The sequence below is a fragment of the Guyanagaster necrorhizus genome, assembly GCF_019112545.1.
Source record: "Guyanagaster necrorhizus MCA 3950 unplaced genomic scaffold BT62scaffold_6, whole genome shotgun sequence".
Classification (NCBI taxonomy): Eukaryota; Fungi; Basidiomycota; class Agaricomycetes; order Agaricales; family Physalacriaceae; genus Guyanagaster; species Guyanagaster necrorhizus.
The window spans coordinates 111,152-133,120 of NW_025064885.1; the positions used below are offsets into that span (position 1 = coordinate 111,152).

At 44.7% G+C, this 21,969-nt stretch overlaps 6 protein-coding genes across 6 annotated transcripts; 3 read left to right on the forward strand and 3 right to left on the reverse strand.

The window, feature by feature from the left end:
• Positions 1-12,446: 12,446 nt before the first annotated feature.
• Positions 12,447-13,614, forward strand: BT62DRAFT_963659 (20S proteasome subunit). Its single transcript, XM_043188695.1, has 6 exons — positions 12,447-12,515; positions 12,575-12,721; positions 12,777-12,880; positions 12,932-13,020; positions 13,072-13,272; positions 13,321-13,614. The coding sequence occupies exons 1-6, from the start codon at positions 12,513-12,515 to the stop codon at positions 13,575-13,577; spliced, it is 801 nt and encodes a 266-aa protein (XP_043042419.1). The 5' UTR covers positions 12,447-12,512; the 3' UTR covers positions 13,578-13,614.
• Positions 13,485-15,494, reverse strand: BT62DRAFT_928926 (electron transfer protein 1). Its single transcript, XM_043185598.1, has 4 exons — positions 14,809-15,494; positions 14,262-14,752; positions 14,022-14,209; positions 13,485-13,969 (listed from the first exon to the last, which is right to left on the reverse strand). Exons 1-4 carry the CDS (start codon positions 15,297-15,299, stop codon positions 13,664-13,666), a joined length of 1,476 nt encoding a protein of 491 aa, XP_043042420.1. The 5' UTR covers positions 15,300-15,494; the 3' UTR covers positions 13,485-13,663.
• BT62DRAFT_887210 (bola-like protein) lies at positions 15,416-15,799 on the forward strand (the record flags this gene model as incomplete). The annotated part of the gene is made up of 2 exons (XM_043182909.1): positions 15,416-15,578; positions 15,633-15,799. 2 exons carry the CDS (start codon positions 15,416-15,418, stop codon positions 15,797-15,799), a joined length of 330 nt encoding a protein of 109 aa, XP_043042421.1.
• BT62DRAFT_928928 (S-adenosyl-L-methionine-dependent methyltransferase) lies at positions 15,619-16,847 on the reverse strand. The gene is made up of 6 exons (XM_043185599.1): positions 16,729-16,847; positions 16,530-16,666; positions 16,394-16,471; positions 16,192-16,348; positions 15,954-16,136; positions 15,619-15,900 (listed from the first exon to the last, which is right to left on the reverse strand). Exons 1-5 carry the CDS (start codon positions 16,837-16,839, stop codon positions 16,068-16,070), a joined length of 552 nt encoding a protein of 183 aa, XP_043042422.1. The 5' UTR covers positions 16,840-16,847; the 3' UTR covers positions 15,619-15,900; positions 15,954-16,067.
• A 445-nt stretch (positions 16,848-17,292) lies between these two features.
• BT62DRAFT_917617 (uncharacterized protein) lies at positions 17,293-19,786 on the forward strand (the record flags this gene model as incomplete). Its single annotated transcript, XM_043184055.1, has 5 exons — positions 17,293-17,740; positions 18,044-18,278; positions 18,336-18,384; positions 18,441-18,827; positions 18,878-19,786. The coding sequence occupies 5 exons, from the start codon at positions 17,293-17,295 to the stop codon at positions 19,784-19,786; spliced, it is 2,028 nt and encodes a 675-aa protein (XP_043042423.1).
• A 258-nt stretch (positions 19,787-20,044) lies between these two features.
• On the reverse strand, positions 20,045-21,674 carry BT62DRAFT_887729 (uncharacterized protein; the record flags this gene model as incomplete). The annotated part of the gene is made up of 7 exons (XM_043182926.1): positions 20,045-20,243; positions 20,302-20,402; positions 20,461-20,660; positions 20,719-20,892; positions 20,946-21,141; positions 21,192-21,456; positions 21,508-21,674. Coding segments are annotated over 7 exons (1,302 nt in total), but the record flags the coding sequence as incomplete, so codon positions are not given.
• Between the last annotated feature and the right edge of the window lie 295 nt (positions 21,675-21,969).

Consider the following 21,969-nt stretch of genomic DNA (forward strand, 5'->3'; position numbering starts at 1 on the left):
AAGGAATCAGTCTATGTCATCAGATGCTATTAGGCTCAAGCTGCATGTGATCAACTAACACATGGCAGACTAATGTGGCTTTGTGTTTGAGCCTTCTATTAGAATCCACTTAATGTGTTATTATTGATTTCCTATGCTTTAAGGCATTGTGTGATTTAGCATGAGAGTAGAATGAGGATGTATAAACTTTAGCTCGAAGCTGGGGATTTATCAGCAGGAGCGAGCTCTTTAAATACTGTACAGACTTGTCTAATAATACTATATACTTATTATGTGTCTCTCTGGTTTTTGTGCTCATTATCCTAGAGCATTATTATCATACATAAAAGGTTGGTTGCATTGCTGGGCAAAGCTGTTGCATTGAGAGACAATGGCAGACTTGGTTAGTTGTGATGACTAAGCCTTTTGTCCTACAATCTTAAGTGCTTGTTTTAGTGCTCTGACTAAGCATAAATAAGAGTTGAAAAGTCAGGAAAAAGATAGAAAATCATAATATTATCCCCTCTTTAAGACCATTGTCCCAATGGCTTAATTTAAAAATAATTCATAGTCATGTATAGTATTATTTGCATTTATTTGTTTTTTGTTGACTCACTGGTTAGATTCCAGTCCATAGCCCTTCCAGCTCATCAGATAATCCACTGTTGTTGTCATACCACCACCTTTTGCCTTGATTTTTCATAATTTATAGTTAAGAACTTAGTTGACTTCATAGTGTTCTTTGTTGTCAACAAGGTCAGATGGTGAAGATGGTGGATGTTCCTGGCTTGAGAATGCAGGGTGGACATATGGAGTCAGTAATGTCTCATTAAAGACATCATGGATCTTCTAGGTTTTAGACAGGTTCAGTCTATAGACACTGGCACTGATTTTTACTGTTACTGCAAATAGACCAGTACATTTGTCAGTCAGTTTATGCTTGGAGCATAGGAGGTGAAGGTTGGTTGTGTCTAACTAGACTTTATCATTTGGAAAGTATTCATGAGCTGGGCATCAGTATTTGTCATATTGGGTTTTCATCATTGTGGCAGCTTTTTTAAGGGCTGCTTTGGTTTCAGCATGGATCTTTGTCATTGTAGTGGCGAAGTCCACTGAAGTGGGCATGATAGTTTAATATCACTCTGTTTATGCAATATTAGGATGTCGTCTATAGTTCATGAAAAATAAGGTTTTCTCCATTGCTGAATGTACTCAGTTGTTGTGTTGAAAGGCAGCCAGGACTAGCCACTCTACCCAATCATCTTGTCGATAGTTAATGAATAGACAAAGGTATTTTTCAACTTCTTGATTGGCCCATTCTTTTTGTCTATCTGTCTGGAGGTGATAGGCAGTCAAGGCATTATACTTGATGTTTAAGAGTCAGTAAAGGTCATTCAGAAATTTAGATATGAATTGGGGCCTTCTGTCTGATATGACTACTTGAGGCATACCATATTTCACATATACCTTGTCTCACAGTATTTTAGCCCACCTTTCTGAGGTAAGTTCGGTTGAGCAGGTGATCAGAATGATCAATTTAGAGAATTGATCAACTATGATGATAATGGTATCATAGCCATTACAGTCTGATAATCTGGTAATCATGTTAACAGAAATATGAGTCCATGGGGCTGATGGGATCATGTTTGGATGAAGCAGGGCTGCATGAGCCTGGGTCGATGATTTTCCTCTTTGACAGGTTTTGCATATCTTAATATATATAGTGATGTTATTTCTCATTTTGGGCTATCAGTATTCTTGCAGTACTAATTCTTTCATTTTGGCAATGCTGAAATGACCAGCAGTGACATAGTCATGACAGGTGGTGATGATCTTATCACATAGTCTGTGATCTCAAGAGATATAGATCCAGCCATCATATCGGATCAACCCTCCCTCCTTTGTCATTCCTTGCTCATGATTGAGTGAAGGGGTCACTTGCTGATCCCATTTATGGCTGTCACAGGTTGCACTTTTGATGCACTCATAGATCTCTTCTTCTGTCAGCATTATCATAGCCCTAAAATATTTGAGTCGCAGCAGTGTCACTTCCTCATTATCGGTCCTTCTCTGATTGTGATCTATCTGTCAGCTCAAGAGATTGGCCTTTTTGTTTGCTATGCCAGCTTTGTGATAGAGTGTGTATTGATATTAGCTGAGCTCAGTGACCCATCTGGCTTGTTGACAGTTCAGTTTCTGCAGTTGTCAAAAGTACTGTAAGTTCTGATAATCAGTCCAGATCTCAAAAACTTCTATCACCCCAATGAGGTAATGCCACCACTCTTCCAGAGTGAGCATGATGGCAAGGAGTTCCTTGTCATAAATCTCATAATTTCATTTAGTGACTGTGAGTGCTTTAGACAAGAATGTGACTGGGTGCCATTTCTTATCCTGCTCTTGGAATAGTATGGCCCTGATTGCTCTCTCACTTGAGTTGGCCTCAACTCTAAACCTTTCTTCCTGTGTGAGAATAGTGAGTATGACATCTTCAGCCAACTGTCTTTTTAGGTCATCGAAGGTGGCTTGCTGAGAGAGGCCTCACATCCAGAGAGCATTGCTGGTTAGCTGTGTTATAGGTCATATGATCTTGCTGTAATCTTAAATGAATTGTCAATAAAAGTTGGTAAAACTGAGAAATGATTGTAACTCTTTTTTCTTGACCAGTTCTGGCTATTCAGTCATCTCTGCTACTTTGATAGAGTCTATCTGGATGCTCTCTTTGCTGATGATGACTCTGAGGTACTCGGTTTTGAGTACTTCAAATTCATACTTCTCGGCTTTGAAAAACAGTTTATGTTTTCTCATTAGGGTTAATATTTGTCATACAAGTCTCCTATGCTCCTTTTTGGTCCTCAACATGATCAGAATATTGTCAAGATAAATAGTGATCTTTCCAGTGGTGATGAGATCCTTGAATATATTGTTTATCATCCACTGGAATATTGCTGGAGAGTTAGTGAGTCTGAAGAACATAACCATCAGCTCGAACAGTCTCTGGTTCATTCTGAATGCTGCCTTCTATTTGTCCCCTTCTTTGATATAGACATTATTATATCCTCATTGGATGTCGAGTTTGGTGTAATATTTAGCTTCTCAGAGTTTGTCCATTAGTTCTGAGATCAACAGGAGCAGATATTAATTCTCGATTGTCATCTCATTAAGCTTTTGGTAGTCTTAGACCAGTCACAGCTTGCCATCTTTCTTTTTGACAAAGAAGAATGGGAATGTCATGGGAGATTTCAAGAGTCTAATACATTTGCTAGACAAGTTTTTGTCTAAAAACTTGTTGAGCTCCTGCTGCTCATTGTTACTAAGTGGATAGATTTTGCAATCCAGATTGGCATTTGCATTGGGGATCAGTTTGATCACATGATCCCATGGTTTTGGCTCTAGTAACTCATCAAAGCTCTCCTTTTCAAATAAATCCTTGAAATCTCATGCCCATTCAGATACCATCTCTTCAAAGGTTTTTTCCTCCTTCTGCTCATTAGTCTTGGCAGCAAGATTATTAGTATGATAAACAGCATGAATATACAGTTCTCGCTGTAGGTCAACAGTGAGAATAGTTTCCCCATCCTCTATCTCCTCATCCTACTGGTCTCCCAGATCCTCATCTGATAATTTGAATGGAATTTTCTGACATTGGCATCTTGCAAAGATGATCCACCCAGTCTTCCAGTTGATTAATGGGTTGTGATGTATTAGCCAGTCATGGCCAAGGAAGACCTCTTTAGTTCCAAGGTCTGTAATGGCTAAATCAATTCATTCTGAGTGATCACTGATTGTGAGCCTGAGTTCTACAAACTCAGTAATCAAGCCAGCCTGATTCTTGGTCCTATCTGTGTTGTAGACAGGGATCAGGGCTGCTGTGGCTCAGATCAGGAGTTTATGCTTGTCAACAAAAGTGTGGTTGATGGAACTTCCAGTACATCCACTGTCAATGAGTGTGGTTACTGTGTGGACAGAGCAGGATGTGAGGGTTTCGATTTGGGCTCTAGTGAGCAGATCCCACTCAGCTGTTTTGGTTCGTCAGATAAACTTCCTTAATCCCCAAAGCTTATTGAGCCACTCTAAGGCTTGACATCATTCAGCCTTTTTTATTTCTTCTACTACTTTATCAGTCACTTCTTCAGCTTGAGTCTGATGGACTCAGTTCCCAAGTGTGGCTTTGGCTGTTGCTTTGTCCTTGGCTTTCTTGATGGCTCACTAAGTTCATTTGGTGTTGAATGGTTTAAGTCAGGTTTTAGAGCTCTCTGCTCTTGTTCAGCCCAGAGGCATTTGAGTTTCTTTTGTGATTTTTTGGTGAGCAGAGCATAAATTGGTGGTATATTCAAATGCATAATAGACATAGGGGTAGCTACAGAAATACTATTAGTTCAACTAGCAGCTAAGAATTGCACACCATGAAGTTCTTTGGCTGGTTCAGTGGAATTGCTCACTGGCTGGCTAGGTCTTTTACTTCCTCTACTTTAGTTTCTGCCTCAAGTTCTTCATCTTCTTTTTGTAACTTGGCAATCTGCATCTGAATGTCTTCCCTTGTGTGCTTCTTCTTCAGGCAGTCCTTGGCCATATATCCCTTCTGTCCACAATTGAAACACTTGCCCTCCTTTTTCATGCAGTTAATATCTATTGGTTTCCTGGCCCTTGTATATGTCATCTCTGTCTCAGTGTTTTGTGCACCATAAGTGGGAGTTGAAGAAGGTCCTGATGGTTTCCCAGCAGTTTGCCTCAACTTGTTCGGGGTTGGTGGGGTCAACTTCCTGTTGTAGTCTTAGAATGTCATTGCCTCTGCTTTCTGCCTTTGCCACTCCTTATACATCTTGATGATTTGTTCCTTCTATTTGTCATACCCGATCAGCATCAACATTTTGACACCAATTGCTGAAATCATTGTGATGTATGAGGAGAGGACCTCTCTTTTGAGGGCTTTGACTATGCATTCATTGTTTGCTATATCATCCCAGATTCTGGTGAGCTTGGCAAGTCATTTTAGCTTGTCGAAGTAATCGGTGGCTATCTTGTCCCCCATCTTGTATTCTTTGATCTTTTGTTTGTGTACTTCTTATACTGCTAAATCAATGAATTTGTCATTCAATATTTGTTTGAACACCAGCCACAAGAGATAACAATAGTGTTTCTAAGTTGTCAACTGGAAATTGGAGGAGATTAAGATCCACCAAGTCTTTGCCTTTTCTTCAAGGTAAGAGGCAGCAAAGACAACTTTATTCATGTCAGTGCCAATGTATCTGATGTATACCTCAAAATATTGTTCGCAATCAACTAGAAACTGATCGATGTTGTCCAAGACCCCTTTAAAAGGGTGGAGTTTTTGAAGCAGGTCTGGTTGGCACTGTAAGACAGTAGCATTCTCAGATAGAACACCCATGGGGTTGAGCCACTCAGAGAACAGTGGTCAGTTTCATTCATGTGGGAGAGCAGGAAATGAGTGGAGAGATTGATCATCAGTGACTGGACTTCCTTTTGGGATAGCATCCTTATAGACAATTACCCTGTCCTGTATGGTAAACCCAAGGTGAACAGCTTCAGGATCATCTCATACTGGTTCTTTCTCACTTAGTCCTGCCTAGTCAGAGGGTGGCTGTTCTCCAAGGAGCCAGCTCCCCTTGCTGGTCTAGGGGTTTCAGAATCCTTCATGCCATAGTGCTGAGAGATTCAGCTGATGTCAGATTCAGATGAACTGGATTGCCATACTTCAGATTGAGAGGTCTGAGGTTTTGGCATCACTTCAGATAGATGGTGCCATATATATGGCATGTCTTGGTGGGATGAAGAGGGAATGCAGTATTAGTTTTGGCTGATTCCTGGCTTGGTACAGGGGCATCAGCTTAAGTGGGTCTTCTGGATGCCATCAGCCATATTCTTTCTAAGCATATTTGGTTATGGCATACTGTAAAATATCTGTTTTTTCAGTATCATTTGCATACTTATATTTTTGTCCTAAGGAAGTAGCCCTCCAGCAGGCATCCCTCCATAGAAAGAGCATTTTTTGCTCATATAGTCTTTGATATTCTCTCCTCCTCTCCTTTTTCATTTCTTCCTTCAATGCTTCTTCATCAATATCTTCACCTGTATATTCCATAAAGTGTTCAGGGCTGAAAGAGCCCTCACTGTCCTCTTCATCACTCTCATTCCTGCTGTCTCCTTTCCCTAGGAGGGAACTGATAGGCAGGTCATAGATGGATAGGATGGTCAGCCTGAGCATTGCTAGAGATCCTGTCATCTGCCCTAGTGCTGAGACCAGTGGCATTGGGGGTGGAGGCTGTAGATCAGATAGAGATGCTTGAGAGTCAACTATATTATGTCTTGCCACATGCTCTTTCTTCCTCTAGTTCTCAGCTATAGAGACTGAAGTTTCTTTGAAACTCAAGATTGAGAAACTGATGAACAACTTGACTCTCCAGAAATCAGCAGAGAGCATAGTTGGAGACATAGGCATTGTCAGATACCCAGAGCTCATAGGCTCTGAGAACAGAGTCAGCATCTGAGGAGATGGTGTCCATTCTAACAGAGTACTAGGAGGAGAGAAGATGATTCTCTTCTGCAGCTCAACCTCTTCTGATGGCCTCGCTTCTGGTGATAGGACTCTCTGGTTCCATCTATGAGTCAGTTTCTGAGTCAGGCTCCCTGAAGGGAGATTCCAAGGAATTAGTTTGGAGTCCATACCAATCAGAAGAGACCAATCCCAATCTTTCAGCCTCTCTTCATCACCACTACTGTCATCTCTGCCTAGCATACTCTGCTTCCTCATATTCTCACTGAGTCTCCACCTGGACATAATCAGCAAGCTCTTTCTAGGCTCATTAGATTTCTGTCTGACAGGTCTGGTTCTGCTGCTGCTGCTGCACTGCTGTGTTGTAATCAAAGAGGACCATAAGGTTCCAGTTCAGAAAGATGCATCAGATGATCCTGTCTCAAGCAATTCTCCTCCTGGCACTGGCTGTCCCTTTCTCTGGCTGGCTTTTGATGTGAAGGTTGTTGTGGAGATCTTCTGCTGCAGCAATAGTGAGCTCCACATTTATGAAATCCTGATGGATACTCCTTCTGTGGGGATCATTGAGCCTCAGCCTGCTGATGGATGGGCTTAGCTTGAGAGTAGCATAGAGGGAATGGTGGAGGGAGTTGAGGGCTGTCTGGAGTCTCGAAGCCATCTGAGTGGCATCAAAGAAGTCCTGAGTATGGTTTTCAATCTCTGGGATGTTTGGAGAACCAGAGTGACTGGAGATGGAGGAGACTGGATAGACACTGTCAGGGATCTTCTCAAATTCTTAGGCAATGTTCATTGTCCAAGAGTTCTGGAACCCTGCAAAAGTAGAGTTGCCATTTCTGCTAGATCATTAGGGAGAGTATCAGTGTTCTTCTTCTTCTGGAAGGCTCCCCAAAGGTGGGTCACTAGACTCAGCTTCAGATACGGGTCATCCTTGCAGCTGAAAGGACACTCTGATGGAGACAGAGATGTCATGGAAAGGGAGATCTGGGGTTATGTTTTAGAGTATAGCATAAACCTGCTAGAATGCTTGATAGTGTCTGACTATCTAAGCTGTTACTGATTGTCATCTGCAGCAAAGGGTAATGACAGCTAAAAGACCTAGTAGCATTCTAATGATAGAAGCTATCAGTTTGAAGAAGTCATGATTGAGGTCTGCGGTTGTTGCTGGAAGCATTCAGTTTCTCAGCACAATTGGGCTTGAGAAAGAGAAGGTGATAGCTTCAAGCTAATTGTTAGGCTCAAGCCACATGTGATCAACTAACACATGGTAGACTAACATAGCTTCATGTTTGAGCCTTCTGTTAGAATCCACTTGATGTGTTATTGTTAATTCCCTGTGCTTCAAGGCATTCTGTGATTTAGCATGAGAGTAGAATAAGAGTGTATAAACTTTAGCTTGAAGCTGGGGATTTACCAGCAAGAGCAAGCTCCTTAAATACTGTACAGGCTTGTCTAATAATACTATATACTTATTATGTGTCCCTCTGGTTTTTATGCTCATTGTCCTAGAGCATCATTATCATACATAAAAGATTGGTTGCATCGCTGGGCAAGGCTGTTGCATTGAGAGACAATGGCAGACTTGGTTAGTTGTGATGACTAAGCCTTTTATCCCATGATCTTAAGCACTTGTTCTAGTGCTCTGACTAAGCATAAATAGGAGTTGAAAAGTCAGGAAAAAGGTAGAAAATCATAACAGATGCCCTCTTGAATGGATGAGATTTTCAGATGAGATCAGGTTTACACTAAATTAGTGCAGAGTCAGAGGCCAGTGATATTATCAGGTTTAGATACTGGTCAAACAACAGGTGTCTCCATTTGGTAGAAGGTCTAGAGAAGAAATAAAGAGAGTGATTATCAGCAACTGGACTACCAGTTGGTTCTATTAATGTTACTTAGATGATTCTTCTATCTTTGATGGTGAAGTCTAGTTTAGTGGCTTCTAGGTCATCTCCTGTTTGTCTGCTGGTCCTAGCTTCATCAGCAGATAGTTGTCTGGAAAGGAGTCTACTCCTCTTACCCTTTCAAAGGAGTCAGGTCAGGGTCAGCTTTTTGGCAGATTGAGAGTGATATCATGGCATGTCTGTTGAAGTTGTTTGGATGGAGAGTGCTATGAAGATAGCTCTGGCTGGAGGTGCCAGTAGAGATGCCAGCATTGGCTGAATGTCAAACCTAAACTGATACAATAGTAATATGGCCATCAGATATTCCAATTGGGCATTATTATATATATAAGTGGCCCATTCTGTAGCATAATACTGTAAAATGTCAATTCATTCCTGGTCATCCATAGCTAAATATCTCTTCCCCAAGAGGTTCAGTCTCCAACTGACATTTTGGGGAATTTTCTGCAACTGCTGTTGATAGATTTAGTTAAATTCCTTCACTCTCTCCTGGCATATAGCCTCTTTGAGCCATTTCTTATCCACATCTCTCTCAACCCCTTCAAGAAAGTCTTCTGGCAGGGCATAAAAAGATGAAGCCACTCTCACTATGGTCAGAAAGCTGTCTGTGATTTCAGCTGAGGCCTGGCTCACTGTTGTCAGAGATTTCAGTGGTTTCAGTTGTAGTAGAAGGGATGATCTAGCATCAAGGAAGTCAAGAATCAGATTCTCTACTCAAATTGCTTCTGCTTTCTTCTCCTTGCTTCTCCATTGCTTGATAATATCAGCAGAACTGCTCAAGAAAGTTGAGGAATAGTCAAACAACTGAGCCTCAGAGAAATTGTCAGAGAGTGGAATTGCAGATGGCAATAGAACTGGATCAATGGATAGCAGAATTGTCAGGAGTTTTAGGAATGGGTAGATCAGTGGAATCAGGTTCTGCCATAGGTCAACTGGAGCTGACAGGAGTGAAACATAGAGGAGTCTTATAATGACTGAGCTCATATCATCATAAGTCATTAGAGCTCCAGAATATGAAGTCTTGGAGCTTGGCCTGCCTGACATAGTATTGTTGTCAAAAGGCTTTTTTGTTTGCAGCCCTTTGCTGCTTGATACTACTGCTTTCCCACTCAATCCAGCTGTCAGATGGGCTGCCATTCTGGTGAAAGAGCATTCTAGCTGCTTCCTGATCCCTCAGGTCAATGGCATTATGAGAGAATCCTGATGCTGGGGTCTGATAACAAGTCTCAGAGGTTTGAGCCACTCAGGAGGCATCAAGAGAGTCTCAAGCATGGTCTCCAATTCCACACTCAGAGAGAGCAGAAAAAGAGTTGAGAGTTGGTATAGCATCAAAGAAGTCATTGGGAACATTCTCATCCTCATAGTCAGAGACTGAAGAGAAGTGCATTGGGACCCAATTGTTGTTTCTTAAAGGCTGAGCTCAAGAGGGTCTCAGGGAGTATCAGTGGCCTTCTTGCTCTTTCAGAATATCTCCTCAAGTCAGAACCTTGAGAATGGTTTCTGGTATAGTTCCTTCCTCAAGCTTGTTGAGAGCTTGAGGAGACTCTGAAGGAAGGTCATAGAAAGAGAAGATAGGTGAGACATTCTGTAGCTGTCAGTGGATGGCTCTGAGAGTTTGGTAGTACCAGACTACTCAAGCAATGATGAAGCAGTTTTCTCTGCAGAGGACAATAATGGCAAGTAGGCTGAGTAAGATACCAATGATAGCCTCTATGACTCAAAGAAAGTCTGCAGTGATCTTATTTGTTGATGGCATTCAGTTTCTTTTGTGCTAGTGTGCATAAAAAAAGAGAAGCTAGAAGCTTCAAGCTAATTGTTAAGCCCAAGTTATATGTGATCTGAACACATGATAAACAAGTGCTATATCAAGTTCATACAATCACACTTGAGTCTACTATATGATATTTGGATAAAGTGCTTCAAGGCCAGAGACAAGTCAACTTGAGAGTAAATGGTGTGAAATAAACTTTAGCTCAAAACTGGATATGTACAGTGAAAGCTATGCTACTTATATACTGTTGAGTCCTCAGATAATTATAGTTTTACTAATTATGTATTTCTGTACTATAGTGGTCTAAGAAAGTGACATGCATTTGTAGCACCTAATAGAGTATGCTGTTAGCTATAACATAGATCTCACACAGCGTAGCGATAAGCAGAAACGCAGTGGTGTATTCACTGTACCTAATAGAGTATGCTGTTAGCTATAATGTAGACTACAGAATACCAATCAGTGACATAAACGAAGTAATATAAGTAGATACTCACCCTCACACAGCGTAGCGATAAGCAGAAACACGGTGAGGGTGCTCAACAGACCGTATTCAATATATATAGTCCATCCCGACATAAAGGGGTATCAAGCACCTAATAGAGTATGCTGTTAGCTATAACATAGACCTCACACAGCATAGCGATAAGCAGAAACACGGTGAGGGTGCTCAACAGACCATATTCAATATATATAGTCCATCCCGACATAAAGGGGTATCGAGCTTGGCCAGCGGGATATGATGGAGCTCCTGCTTGCTAATCCAACAAGTGGTTATTGTCTCTAGTTGTCAGCATTGGTACAATATGAGATTATCTGTTGTCAAGGTGTCCATTATTATCTGGAGGATAATGGTGCAGGTTGCCTATTATGATCATATAAACATGTCTCATGCCCAGCATAGATGCTCAGGTTGGATAGATGCTCTGACTAATCAGAAATAGGGGCTAGACAAAAAAAGATAAAGCATAGGAATCATAACAGGTCACTTTCCCATGCCTTTATCATAATAAGAACTGCAGCATACAGAAAGCTCACTATAGCAATGGCATAGCAGAACAACAATAACAAATAAAGCAAGAGCACAGTCATCATCACTCAAATAATAAGTAGAGAACACAGAAACCAGACAATAGTCACCTGTAAAGCAAAGGGCTCTCTAGACAGTATTTAAGGCAGTAGCATATATTGATGTACCCCAGTCTTGAGCTAAAGTTTAATACACCTACTACACTCTCTGATTACCTTGTGCAAATACTCTTGCCAAAAGGGCAGACTATCTCTATCAGCCTCACCCTTTCATACCCTTAACACACATCATCACTTATCTCATTATCCTCATCATACTCTTATACCAACAATGAACCCAGAACCAGAACCCAGAATTAGACTCCAGTGGTAGCAGTGCCAATCATTTGTGAGTGTTTGGTAGAAGCATAACACTCATTGCTTTTTCATATATGCTAACCATGTACCATTGTGTCAACCAGTCCTTAGTGTCCAGCCATAAGGTTATGAAAAATCATTTGGAGTCACAAGCTAATAAGTTATATATGACTCATAGTTTTTGTTGATCAAATATGACACTACAAGATGCAGTTCAAAAATGGTCACCAAGGAAGATATAAGCTTTCTCCAAGGTCAATTCTTGACCTATGCATCCAGCTGCTACTTCATCTTGTAGATATTTATCAATGATGTCAGAATTGTTTTTGGTAGAAGGCATATTTGGAGGTAAAAAGATTGATGCAAGAGGAGAGAGATTACCAATAGGTGAACTATAAGTTATATCAAAAATGAGATTAGAATACTTGCTTGACAAATTAAATTTTTCCAATATACATCACCATTCTGTCAGATTATAGGATGTTACAACTTTGTGTGTCTCAGTTATGAGTATATTTCATCACTCTAAGGTGAGGGTCAGCACACAATGAACATGTGTAGAGGCCATGTTGTAGAGAGGGCTGAAATTGGCAGGTGGTAAGATTGAAGTGAACACAGATGAGGATTCCATCTGAAATTTGGATGGGCAAACCATCTCTCCACTTGATGAGAAAGGACTGCCTACTCTTTGCAATAATATGATCTGTATCTCTCAATACTAAATACTGTCCTGGAGGACTTTATTTACTGTTATTGTGCAGAAAATAGCCTGTCTCAACAATGCATTTTGAGATGGGATTCTGTTTTATGGTACTCACTAAGGTGCGAGCTCTGGCCAAAATTATCTTTGTGGTGGAAATCATGATGAGATCCCCTGTCTGAAAAAGGAAATCGACCTGCATCTTTGTGACCGTAACACATTTCGACGCGTCAGCGATCGATACCTCTTCCTCTTTCGCGAACCATGGTGTGCCCAGCTTGCTTCATTTTCCCATATAAAACGTGTTCTTACTCTTTTTCATTCAGTTTCGGAATACCTACGACTCGGACAACACTGTTTTCTCTCCCCAAGGTCGTCTTCACCAGGTCGAATATGCCCTTGAAGCCGTGAAGCAAGGCTCTGCTGCCGTCGGCTTGCGTTCAAAGAGCCATTCAGTTTTGCTGGCCCTCAAGGTTCTTCTTTCCCAACGAGGTTCTCCAAAATCAACTACTTACCAGCCTCTTCTAGCGTTCAGCCGGCGAATTGGCTTCATACCAACAGAAGATGTTCCGAATAGATGACCATGTTGGCATCGCTATCGCTGGTCTGACCTCGGACGCTCGTGTTCTGAGGTCAGTAATCCTTCCTTAATCCTTCATTTGTCGTTCTTAAGATCGGAGCAGTAATTTCATGCGCCAACAAGCAATGTCATCAAGAATGATATTTAACCGCCCCGTTCCCGTCAACAGGCTTGTGTCGGCAATGGCAGATAGTGTGTATAACCTTCGTTGCCTGCAGCTCTGTTCGTTGATACCTTGAACAGAGGCACAAGTCAACACTCAGGAATACGGTCGACGTCCTTACGGTGTTGGGTTCCTCGTCATTGGACAAGACCAGTCTGGGCCTCATCTCTATGAGTTCTCACCTTCCGGAAACTCGTACGAATACTATGCGATGTCGATTGGTGCCAGAAGTCAGAGCGCGAAGACTTACCTCGAGAAGCATTATGAGAGCTTTGCGGATTGTATGTCGCCACTTCTCCTTCGCTTCCATTGCTTACCTGGGCTAAAAGGCGATCTGGACGAGCTTATTCGGCACGGATTGCATGCTCTGCGAGAAACGCTGCAACAGGACAAGGAACTGAACGTCAAGAATACTTCAATTGGTATCGTTGGTTCTGCTAGTCCCAACGAAACTGGCGTTTCCCCGACTGGTGCATTCCGTATTCTCGAGGGTGAAAAGGTGGATGTCTTCATTAAAACTATGATACCAAAGGAGACAGATGCCCCTGCACCAACAACTGACGAAGACGTGCAAATGGCCGAGTAAACGATGCTGTATCAATACATTCATATTTTTTGTTCTCCGCTGTTGTCCTGAGATTGAGTATGATTATACTATGTGCTATGTAGGTATTATTTCCTGGCTATTGCGGCCAGCTGGGCCTTGGACTTCCAAAGCTTCCAAGCTTGAGCTGCTGCCCCGGGCTTTTTGAATGTTAGCAGGGCATGTATCATGGCGCTGAGCAGCAGAACACTTCCAGCCTGATGACTAGCTGCCAGTGGTATGGGAACCAGGTACCAGAGCGTGGTTATGCCCAACAGAGCCTGAATGTTCGCCATACCAAAGGCAGCTGTGATAGCACGACGAGTAGCAACAGGAACAGTAGGTTTCCGCGATCGGAGCCAAAGCCATCCAATGCCAAAATAAGTCGTTATTGCCTAGATAATGACAGTGAGCATGGCTCCCAACATCTTAACGAGAGAAACGAACCAAAACGCGATGATCGAATTGCACTGTTGTGGGATTCTCGAAGATGTTACGCCACCAGAGATCTAAACCGTCGGACGACTTGCAGTAATCGCGGTTGAATAGCTCATCCACTGGGGGAGCAATTCGTCCGCCCATGAGGGGGAACTCATTATACAAAAGCCCGGCATCCAGCCCAGCAACGAAAGCACCTGTCAACATAGTATTTGGATGACCGTATGAGGGTATTCGTGTGTTACTCACCCGATAGGGCCGTCAAGAAAATGAGAGCACTCAAAAGTCGTGTCTGCAGATGCAAGCGCTTCATCATAGGCGACGCGAGCGCCGCAGAAAACGCCTTCAGCTTCTGACCCTGCCATGACGCGCCCTGAGCAAACTTGAACTCCTTGATCGTGATCATGGCCGTCGAGAACATCCCTGCATATAGGACCAATGCCAGTCCTAGGTGTGCCGCTAGTCTGTACTGCGACACTCGCGGCACCGCGCCCGGGGTTTCCATTAATGACTGGTCAAGACCAGATTTGACCATGTACCATCCGAGCAAACCCTGAGCAGCGAACAGCGCGGCAATTCCGCTGAGCTTCACTGCCAGAGAGCGGGAGATCTTGCGTCTGATCACAAAGTAGGCGAGGGGACCCACGAATACGAGTCCGGCTATTCGTCCCAGAGCACGGTGGGCCCATTCCATATAGAAGATCCGTTTGAATTCTTCAATGGCGATGGAATGGTTCAGACTGGGTGCAGTGAGTTGATCATCTGTGAGATAGGGAAAGAGAGTATGGTGGCGTACAGATGAAATTCAGGCGTAGCCTTGTACTTTGTGAATTCTACTTCCCATTCATCGGGGGATAGAGGTGGTATCATGCCGGTTATAGGGTTCCATTCTGTGATGCTGAGGCCAGATTCAGTGAGTCGAGTAACCCCGCCGACTACCACGATAGTAAGGACCAAAGACGAAGATATCATGAGCCAGATCCCGACGGATTTGGGAGGGAGAATCGGTAATTCATCTGCTTGCGAAGGTCCAGCTCTCGGTGGTGGTGGTACGTGTATTTTCAGCGCGTTAGGGGTTGTTTTCTGAACTACTGGAGCCGGTGAAGGCCTCTTCGCTGCCTGAGTCGACGATGACTTTTTGGGTGCCTTGGTAGCGAACCCAGCCCTAGTCCTCAACGATGGAATTAAAGGTCGGTTTGAGAACAAATTTCTGGTGGGAATCGCGCAACATGTAGGGTGTCTGGGACACCGCAGGAAGGCTGCAGCCCTTAGCAATGGTGGCAGCATGAAAGGGCTGTTGAAAGGAACAGGTCGAGGCCTTACCAGCCATGAAGGGTCTGCCGGACTCGGAACGCGTCGCTGACCAATAACGGGAAGAGGCTGACTGTCGAGGCCTTTTCACCATGCTGTCATCTACTAGGCGGCTCTTTCCTGCTGCCCGCCACTTGCGGTCGTTAACGACGGCTGCTGCACCTTCCCCGGATCTATCGGAGGGAGAACAGAATATCTACTCCAAGTTGACGGAGAAGTTTTCGCCATCCCAATTGCAAGTTCAGGATGTATCCGGTAGGCAGCAAAGGCATTCACATTGAACTATAGGTGCTGAATTATCTGTAATAGGTGGTTGCGGGACCTTTTATGCCATTACTATCGCCTCTCAGTCTTTCAAAGGATTGCCTATTGTGAAGCAGCATAGACTCGTGACGGAGACGCTGAAGCAAGAGATAGAAGGCATTCATGGTCTGCAGGTACGCTTGGCTTTGTTTTTCATGTCTCCATTCTGTTGACGATTATTTCAGATTAAAACGATTCCTGTGGCCTCCTGAAGTATGTATGTACGAATACCCGTTGCTGCCCTCCGAGCTCAATTGCATCCCCGCCGGAGACACTGGATCAAAGGCATCAAGGCTCTTGCTAGTCTCACGACAGAATCCGTTTCACCCGTTCATTTCAGCTTGTAAAGTCGTAGGAGCGTAATGGAGTCCCTGTTATAGATTTCGCGGTCTGGATCATCCATAACCTGGAATCCAAGAGAGCTTAGATCAAAGTAGAAAACTAGCAGCAAAGTATCACCTGTTCCCATGAGAAGCTTTTCTTCAAGATCGCAAAGAATCGTTTGTCAGCCTATACAAGGCGGTCACTTTTGCGGCGGACTGGAGAGTAACGCGTAACGTCTGACCTTTCGTCTTTTCTTGTAACAAAAGAGTATTTCGGGCTTGTTCTCGTAAATGTCGCAGAGTGTTTGTACCAGGAGTGGGAATGCTGGTTCGAAGTATACACAGTCCGCTGCGAGAACCACGTCCGGAGCGGGTATATCAGCGGGTGTCGGTTCTCCCCTAGTCGTCGTGAGAAGGGAACTTTGACGGTGATGAAACACATACCAGTTGAGTTCGGAGACAGTACAGGACGAAGCGAGATTGTTTCTCAGGACGTTGCGTCGCATGATATCTAACAGCGGGCTGAGATGAATCATCATGCATCAGGAGCCAGATACCCAGACACAACGAGAAGACTGACGCTTGATCTGTAACGTAGACCTTTGCGCCAAGTTTTGCTGCGACGATTCCTACAAGGCCGGTACCACTTCCGAGCTCAAGAACCGTTTTACCTTGAAGGAACGAGCGGAGTGTTCGTACGAGATAGTTGGACAGGATCTGAATTGGAGGACTCTTCTTAGATTGATGGATGGATGATGGATAGTAGAAAGGATCAGGACCTGTCCTGCGGGCCAGACGATCCCACCACAGCCTGGAGATGCATCGACAGACAAAGTAACGACTAGAGGTTCCTCTGACGGACTCAATCCTTCGGTGAACGTAAGGCGCATCGTCTTTTCGTCGCTAAAATACTCTTGTCCTGGGAGAACAGAGACGAGTTCTCCGACTTGTGGATCTCGAGTCACCGCCTCCGAGTCGTCCATGGATGGAGCGGTCTAATAATAAGCAACGGATCTCCGGCCCGAAACGGAGACGGTTCGTGACTGTAACATCTTCGTGATCGCATAGCCAAGAATTGAGATTGTATATCTAACACACTCAGTTCGTATCATGTCACCTCCGGCTCCACTCCATGCTCCCCCCACGTTTGGCCCTAGAACCCAATGATTCTTGTCGTAGTCCTGTCTCTGTGCTATTCAATGATGCCGCATGGTGCTGGTAAGCCAACTCGATTAAACTGCGTTCTGATAAACAACTGAATAAGTAGAAGTATTGTAGAATGTCGCTGCTCATTAAAACGAAGACCACATATTCGCTGCCGTTTTGGGCGCAGGAAGATACGAATGCTCCCTAAAATACCGGTATCGGAAGGGACAGCACCAGTGAAGAGAGCAGTCCGAAAACTTCCCGCACCTCCTTCCGAATCATGTTCAGTGAACATACGGAAACTTCCTGTTCCACCACCATCTGGAAGTCGGACACTTCCCGCACCGCCTCTACCACCAACAACAAAGCCAGAAATTCGCCGGCTGCCTACCCCTCCACTCACACAAACACAGGAAAGGATGGCACAGAAACAGCCCGTTCGCTTGCTGTCATTTCCAACTACGTCACCAATGGCATGCAGTACACCCATGTTGATGCAGAGGATGTGTTCACGGTCAACTGCTGGCGGACATGCGGACGAGACGCTGTTGTCGCCCCTCATTGATTGGGATGTTGTGATGGATGAGATCATATACCGGCGTTCGAACGCGAGTTCAACAGTACCGGAAGCCATGAAACCACGACGTGAGGAGGTTGTAATTCATGGGAATAATAGTAGTTGGATGAGAGCATCATTCACCGTATGCGAGGACTCTACAACATAGGTTGTATATTATTGATAAAAGTAGATAGACCAGTTGGTATACATCCGACTAAATGCCGTGTTAACAGCATGCAGTGCGCGCTAGCTTGCAATCGTCCAGGCCTGGTCCTCGAGGAAATGGCTAGGCCCCGTGCGGCAACTTGGATCGGAGGCGACATTTCCATAGCCAAAAAATGATGCAGTCACCTTATTACCGAACCGATTCTGCACGACTACCCTTGCAGGAGCTGCTCAACAACTTCAATCCCCCACTCTCGAAGCAGAGGTAACTATGTGGTTACTAGGCGACTGGATTCATCAACGACTCGAAGGCGTCCTCGTCCAGCCCGTGGCTCATGTCTTATTTTGGATCGGTAAACAGATGCAACGTCATCTTGCTCTTAATTCGACTTTGTACAATCTTCTCCCTTCTTCCTCCGCTGCAAATATGCAGAACAATCATGAGGTTCTATTTGAATGGTATTTTACCTTCATTTCTTCTTCCTTTATTCTTATTTTTTTTTACCAAATTTTCAGGCCTGATGCTGAGCCAGCAACAGTTGTAGTCACCGGCACTTTTGACCAGGTATTATGTCTCACTTGAAATACGCGAGATATCTGCTCAACGCCCAATTCTCACAGTGGTCCTCATCTATTCATCTCACCAAGGGCAGTAATGGATTCAAAGGTAGCACACAGATCCCATGGAACGAAAAAATCGCGTACAAATTCATCGTCGACGGCCAATGGTCGATCGCCCCTAGTCAACCTACTGAGACGGATCCATCTGGAAACGTCAACAACATATACATCGCTCCTTCGAAACCTTCACTCCCTACCATGGACTCGACGTCACCAGCAACTTTGGAACCTATCGTCAAGGCCACAGAAAAGCCTGCAGCAAACGGTGATGCTTTTGCTTCTGATAAGCATGAAACAGAACAAGTCACAAGCGAAGGCGTTTCTCAAGCTGTTTCAGATCTGGCAATCGCTCCTAAACAAAGTGTTGTCGGCGGAGACGAGGGAAAGGTGCGCTACCCATTACGTAGAGGAATTTGCAACTTAACTCTGCTCTTTAGCCTGAAGATACAACTACCGAAGCCCCTGCACCCGAACCCGTTTCCAAAGCTGTATCAGAGCCAACGACAGAACCTGCTGCCGCTGAGCCCACTCCAGTCATACCAGAGACGCCAGCGACTTTGTCAGAGCCAACGACAGAGCCTGCCTCAAAGTTGGCCCCACCGCCTTTTATTGAACCAGCGTTGTCAGCTCCTACAGTTGTAGAGACTGTACCAGCCGAAGAACATGCAGAACTCCCTCCCAAAGCCACTTCGGAGCCTATCTTAGAGGCAAAGTCCGTCTCAGAGCCTACCTCGACGGTCCTCGCGGGTGCCCCCATCGTCCCTATTGCTATCGTACCAGTCAATGCAGCAGAAAACAACGAGTCACCGCCTCCGTCAGTAGGAACGAAAAAAGAGGCCTCAACCCACAGCCCTTTCTCGTTCACTCCCACCCCGGCTCCCCCTGTGCCAGTCGAACCTGCAGTAGTTGCCGGTGCAATACCATCTGCGTCAGTACAACCTCCCACAGCAGTTCCAGAGTCCACACCCGCGCCTGCTGAGGCTGTTGCAGCAACTGAACCGGTACCGGAGCCTGTGGCGCCGGCTTCCTCTGATGTCATTCAGGACCTGAAATCTACTTCCCAGACAAATTATGACGTATCGGAGAAGCCGACCAACGGTCCCGCACCTCAGGAAGATAAGGCGTCGCCTCAGCCCGAACCCGTAAAGCCTCTTCCAAGCCCACCTTCCACGCCCAAAAAGAAAGAGGCGTTCCCTTTGACAGAATCTCCTTCCAGCTCCCCTTCCTCACCCTCCAAGTTCGGCACTCCTGGTCCTGCTCGTAAGAAGCGGAACTCCATTTTTGGCAAGATAAATATCAAGCACTTGTTCAGTCCCGGAAAAGATAAAGACAAGGAGAAGAAATGATTTAAGGAAGTCGACGGCTTGTTTTCATGAATCTCACGTCAATTTTACATTCGATTTTTTTTTCTATTGGAGGACATCGGCACCTATCCATACATCCGCCTCTTAACTAAGTTTCCTCAGTGTAGAATTCATTGTTATTTCAAGTACATGTTCTTTAAGAAACTGTATTATACACAATCACTAAACAGTGACAGTTATCCTTACAATGTTGAGAATATCTACCCGAAAATCTCGAGGACGATACCTATTGCATGCTCGTCAATGGCTGTAACAAAGGCAGTCACCAGTTCCCTCACCGGCACCAATCGTTTCTCCCCCACGTCGAAGGAGAATCCTTCCCATGTCCTTATTGACTGCGAAGGATTCAAGTGGAATTGGAAGCGCAGGGGCTGAACTCGATAACGATGTCGACCTCAGAACAATCTGCACCTCTGCCGAAGTACCTTTCGTAAGTACCCTGGGGTTCTAAATGTTAATTCCAGTGACAGGAAGTGAACAAACCAAAGGAGGTTTACCTCGGCTTTTTCTTAATGACGGTGCCAGTCGTTCTATCGAGGGAAGATATCAGATTGGCGATGGTAGCAGGGACGTCGCGTGAGTGGTGGAAGAGCTCGACCTGCGAATAACGGACGTTTGGTTCAGATAAGGATGATAGAAGGACAAGTTACACGAACAGACGCTCCGGCAGTTATAGGAAATTGTACGTCAAAGATTATGATTCGAGCCGTGAAGATTGTCGCCAGCGGGACGACGTCAGCCGGAGGACAAAGGACGCTCCCTACTGCTAGATGAATTGGATCAATGCCAGTCAAGAACAGCGTTGCATTAGACCCCGCCATTGCCCACGAGGCGCTTTCTTCCTCGACTTCGATGGCTGCATCATTTCGTATCAGTTTTTGTGTATAAAACGAGGGGAAAACCGGAAAGCGTACATTTCACGGCAGCCGTTTCATCTCCAGGCAGGACACGAAGACGTTCTCCAACCTGGACAATACCGCTGCACAGCCTTCCTGTAACGCCGATACCAGCACTCTGTCCCTTGAAGACGTTTGAAATTGGGAGTCTCAGTGGGGAAGCGATGTCACGCGTTGGAGGTTCGAGCTTATCTATTGACCATAAGTCACACTGAGCCCATCTTTTTTTTGTTATGAGCGCGTACCGAGGCAATCAACTAATGTAGGTCCCTTATACCAAGCGGTGAACTCTTCGACCTGTAGAGGCTTCTCGACTAGATTAATGCCATCGAGAGCTCCGACTGGCACAAACTGTGTTTTGGAGGGATGAAATCCCGACTGAACCAAGAAGGGACGCATGAGTTTGCAGATCTCTTCGAAACAAGTTTGGTCCCATTGAATCTGCCACAACATAAGTGCTCGTCGCAGTTGATAAAGGGACCCATACAAACCACATCCAGTTTGTTGATCGCAATGATGACCTGAGAGACACCCAGACTCCTTACTAGAATGAGATGTTCTTTAGTCTGTCCACCACGATCAAATCCAGCTTCAAATTCTCCAGGAGACGCGTCGACGACAAGTAGGGCGCAGTCCGCTTGGGACGCGCCCGAGATCATGTTCGGGACAAAATCCTTGTGTCCTGGAGCATCCAGGATGGTGACCTGACGATGCAGCGTTCTGAGAGATTGCAAGGCGATGTCCATCGTAATGCCTCTACCATCGAACGTCAGAATCGACATGCAGTAAGCATAGTGTTTCACTAACCTTTCGCGCTCTTCAGTAGTGCCATCTAAGTTCCATGCCCAGCTGAAGCTGCGCTTGCCTGCTTTGGTACTGCCTCTTTCATTGGATATGCGTGTTTTCTCATCTAGACGGCCGGTTTCATACAATAATCGACCCATGAGAGTCGACTTTCCAGCATCGACATGCCCTTGACATTCTTGTTGTCAAGAGTTTCTAGTGCATTGGAGAAAACCTACCTATTACCACAAGACTAACAAGTTTGAGGTCACTGGACTGTTGAGCTTCCAAAACGCGTTTGGCTTCCTCCAACGTTTTTTCCCTGGCTAATGTTAACTTAGGCGCTTCCTCGACAGGCACAGATTCGGCCCTTGGAGTCAGGTTCAGCCCCGAAAGATCCATCATTCGTTGATCAACTGGTGTCGAGGTCCCAGATCTGCCGGCAGCCGAAGCCCTTGTGGGTGTTACCGGTGCTTTGAATCCTTT

Coding starts and splice junctions, on each gene's coding strand:
- BT62DRAFT_963659 (XM_043188695.1), top strand. Junction 12,722..12,776: donor CAGTTTTGCTGGCCCTCAAG/GTTCTTCTTTCC, acceptor AGCCTCTTCTAG/CGTTCAGCCGGCGAATTGGC. Junction 13,273..13,320: donor TTATGAGAGCTTTGCGGATT/GTATGTCGCCAC, acceptor CTGGGCTAAAAG/GCGATCTGGACGAGCTTATT.
- BT62DRAFT_928926 (XM_043185598.1), bottom strand. CDS start 15,299: ATGCTGCCACCATTGCTAAGGGCTGCAGCCTTCCTGCGGTGTCCCAGA. Junction 14,753..14,808: donor GCTACGCCTGAATTTCATCT/GTACGCCACCAT, acceptor CACTGCACCCAG/TCTGAACCATTCCATCGCCA. Junction 13,970..14,021: donor AATTCGATCATCGCGTTTTG/GTTCGTTTCTCT, acceptor GTCATTATCTAG/GCAATAACGACTTATTTTGG.
- BT62DRAFT_928928 (XM_043185599.1), bottom strand. CDS start 16,839: ATGCGCCTTACGTTCACCGAAGGATTGAGTCCGTCAGAGGAACCTCTA. Junction 16,472..16,529: donor GTCTACGTTACAGATCAAGC/GTCAGTCTTCTC, acceptor GATTCATCTCAG/CCCGCTGTTAGATATCATGC. Junction 16,349..16,393: donor ACTGTCTCCGAACTCAACTG/GTATGTGTTTCA, acceptor CACGACGACTAG/GGGAGAACCGACACCCGCTG.